This window comes from Maylandia zebra, linkage group LG18 (genome assembly GCF_041146795.1).
Source record: "Maylandia zebra isolate NMK-2024a linkage group LG18, Mzebra_GT3a, whole genome shotgun sequence".
Taxonomy (NCBI): domain Eukaryota; kingdom Metazoa; phylum Chordata; class Actinopteri; order Cichliformes; family Cichlidae; genus Maylandia; species Maylandia zebra.
Window position 1 is genome coordinate 13,723,024 of NC_135184.1, and position 3,943 is coordinate 13,726,966.

Consider the following 3,943-nt stretch of genomic DNA (forward strand, 5'->3'; position numbering starts at 1 on the left):
AACAGCGACTCAGTATTGATCACAATACAACTTAGTGAGTTTAGCTTCCTCAAAGATAAACATAACAGATGAAATAACTGGTTTCTAAACAAATCTCTGTATTAGAAATGCACCAAATAAACTTGTAAACATGTTGTACATTAATACTCACAAGCAATAACTCTCCAAGGCAGAAACGTTTTAAAGAGCAACAACATATTCTGCAGGCTAACAAGCGACTAGCTTCCTGTTTCCTCTACCCGCAGGAACACAGAAAAACACCACCAAAATGTAAGCTGGTGAGTATTCCAACTATGACCAGCAGAGGGTGCTGAAGAGAAAGAACCTATGCATGTCATAACAGTCGCCAAAGTGCTTGCTTATAGGGGGTCATATGATTGTTGGGTTTTGTATTATTGTAGGGTCTACTTTACAATGCAAAGCACCTTGAGGCAACTGTTGTTGTGATTTGGTGCTGTATAAATAAAACGGAATGGAATTGTATGAGAATACTTGCAGCTGTCCACACTTTAAAAGCTTTCATCCTGGCAGCATGTAAGGTGAGCAATTTTGCAGAAGATGCACATAGATGTCACTGAATTGGAGCTCTGGGAGAGACGTTGCCACTTTCAAGATTGAAATAAAGGCAGAATATGGATTGTTATTTTGACAAATTGCTTTGCTACAAGACACGGCCACAACACTAGATACTAATGCAGGTTAAGGTAATACTATTCTTAAGTGGTGCAATTAATCAATCAGCCGAAGAGCAGTGGATACAGTGTACCTGAGTCTTTCAGGTCTACAGGACTTTGGGGGCCGTGGTACAGTTGCCAGTTTTACTCTGATGGGAATCCAACTTTAGATTAGCCAATGCTCCCACATGTCTTTAGAGTGTTGGCTTACACTGAAACAGTATCTGGTTCTGAAGTGCTTTCACAGTTTCATATGATGGCAGCTTTAACATTAGACAGGCAATACTTATGTAAATAACCCCAGTCACGATGAGTCATCAAAAATTTTCTTATGCTTGCAGGAGAAGAAGTGACAAACATGTCAAACAGGCCTGACATATATTTACCAATACAGCCAACCGAGGAGTGCTGGGTTTCTGTGATCTGACATTGTGCATTGCCTAGAAAAAAAAAAGTTTGCTGCTTTTTCTGTCTTTATATTCGGGGGAGGGGGGGAGGGGGCGTATTTGCATTTTTTTCAAAATCTCCTCAGTCCCAGAGTGTACACAGACACATCCAGAAAGTGAAACTGCAATTTTTGAGAGAAGAGAAAAAAATAACAGAAAACTTTTGAGCAAGACCCCTGGGGTGAATTTTTACACCTCTGCATCACATCTGCAGTTAAACATATAACTTATGAATCTTCAGTGCCCTGTTATTTGATCTAATATGTTCATCTGGGGATCGGGAAATGATCTCTAACGCAACAGCTCTGCAGGTTTATCCAGCCTCTCTGAACTGCATTTGGCTTGTGCTATGGCATTACAAGAGGCTGGCAGGAGCTGCTACCTATTTGCTGTTCTCCACTGAGCCTACCACTGTGCTGACACATCAGTTGAACCAATTAGCTTTTTCCGTCACTCTGCTGTCACACTGTAGCTCAGCATACTGAAACACAGAGGCTGCATGTTACAGCCAGACACCAGGAGAGACCCTGTGGGATGATGAATAACCTGACCAATGTTGAATCCAGAAACACCGTGTTTGTTTTGTTTGAGTACTCTAAGTCCCAATAAAGTAAATCTATTTATGTATATGTTTCTACATGCAGTACATTCAGTATTTTAGACCCTTTCACTCTTTAAAACTGTGACATTCCCTTGAAATGTTTATCCACTGTGACTAGAGTCCACCTGTGTAAAATCAAGCTGGTCACAATTCTTAAAGGCAAACAATACTGTCTGACACCTGACAGTGTCTATTGGAGAGAAAACCAATACAGGTCACAGGAACAAAGCATTGTGCCGGCACAGATCAATGACTGCTACATTTAAGGTTCCCAGTAGCACAGAGGCCTGTGATACTATTAAATGGAAGGCATTTATAACATCCAGGTCTCTTCTTAAAATTTGCTGCTTTCCCAAATAAGCAATCAGGAGAGAAGGACTGGTCAAGAGAGGTGACCTGGTGGTCACTCTGGCTCAGCTTCAGTGTTGATGCTGATGTGGGTTTTATGGCAGAGTGTCAGACAAAAACCTCCCCTCACAGAATAATATACAGTTATTTGGAGTTTGCAAAAAATAATATAAAGGACTGTCATAAACAAGACAATGAAACTAAGACTGAACTGTCTGGCTTCATTTCCATGTATTGTATGTAAATGAACTGAGTTACCACTCATCACCTGCCCTGCACCATCCCGACAGTCAAGCACAGTGGTAGAAATATCACCTTGTGGGTAGGGGTGGGTATCGTTTAGGTTTTATCCAATGCCGGTGCCAAATCGCCAGGTGTTTCATCAGATTCAAGGTGTTACCCCCTTTGCACAGTATCACCTTAAAGCACTTGTTGCAGGCTGCTCAGTTTGCATCTTTTGCTGTGAAGTACAGCCAGACTTTTGACCGCTTGGCCTTGGGCATTTTTAATCTGTAGCTCTGCTCTAAAAGAACGTACATACCTGGGCGCGCCTACTATCCTTGGAAAGGTAAAATGATTGGCTAGAATCCAAAGTGTATGACATCTCAGGGATAAAAAGCACCGAAATAAAGCACCAAAATGTGCGCTGCTTTTCAGTCTGGTTACTACCGTTTATGTCAGAACCGATACCGGTACCCATCCCGTGGGGCTGTGTTTCCATTAGCAGGGATAGGAAGACTCTTCTGGGTAAACCTACAGCTCTACCTTGATGAAACCTGTTGCATCACAAAGTTGAATTTGCGTATAGGTAACAATTTAGCCCAGTCAGTAAACTAATAATTGAAACTGGAAACACAAAATCAGTCACCAATGACACCCATCCTAACTTACAGATCCTAAGAAAATCTGCAGTGTTGAATGGCGGATAATCCTTAAATCCAAGTGTGCTATGATTGTTGCATGATACGCAAGCAAGATTCAAGGCTGCAATAACTGCTAAAAACACTTCAGCAACATACAGTGTAAAAGGACTGAAATGTCATTTTTTCTTCTTTTAAGCCATGTTGATTCTGTCAATATTGTGCTGAGGTATGATACTGAACGAAGACTGAGGAGAAAAAATAAAAAAAATTCTAAGACTCTTCAGATAAACTGTTTTAATCTGTTTGCAACCAAGCAAAAACATGAGGAGGATCTGAATATGTTTGTTCATCTGTTTTGATTTTGACCCTTTAGTACCATCGTTCAAAGGCCACAAGCAACCTTAGTATTGACTGACCATGTCCTTCTTCTGATTCCAACAAGATAACATGCCATCAGATCTCAAGCCAACAGAGCACTTTTGGGATGTGATGTAATGTGAGATTTGCATCATGGATGCCCAGCTAATAAATTCTCAGCAAGGACGTGATGCTATCAAAATTTCTGATGAATGTTTCCTGCACCTTGCTAAATCTATGCCAGAAAGAATTAAGGCAGCTCTGAATGCAAAACAGAGTCAAACTATTTAGTATCAGGGTGAACCTAATAATGTTTCCAGTGAGTGTAAACTAATACTTCTTCATGTATACCAGAGAGACCATCTTCCGCTGCATTTTTAGAAATCACCTAGTGCCACAATTTTTCAAATTATCAAAACCGGCAATGTGTTACCTATGAATAGAAGGAGGTTCAATGTCAGAAATGCATTTTCACATACTCACTTCTGTTTTTATACAAGCAAATCTTGCTCTCTCACTTTCTTTATTTAATTACAAGCCCATTTTCAAATAAATTCAATCTAGAGGTATTTCCCATGTTCCCACACTCTGAAAGCTGTGAGTACGAAGTTCCTCGAAGAGATCTAGTGATGTATGAAGTTCACTTCTTTCTTG

The 3,943-nt window shown here is 40.4% G+C and overlaps 1 protein-coding gene across 1 annotated transcript in view; it reads right to left on the minus strand.

The window, feature by feature from the left end:
* Positions 1–3,123: 3,123 nt before the first annotated feature.
* Positions 3,124–3,943, minus strand: part of LOC143413674 (uncharacterized) — a 7,108-nt gene continuing 6,288 nt past the window's right edge. Inside the window, exon 5 of the mRNA XM_076877014.1 lies at positions 3,124–3,177. Within this exon, the coding sequence (XP_076733129.1) occupies positions 3,124–3,177 (54 nt within the window). The remainder of the gene's footprint in view (positions 3,178–3,943) is intronic.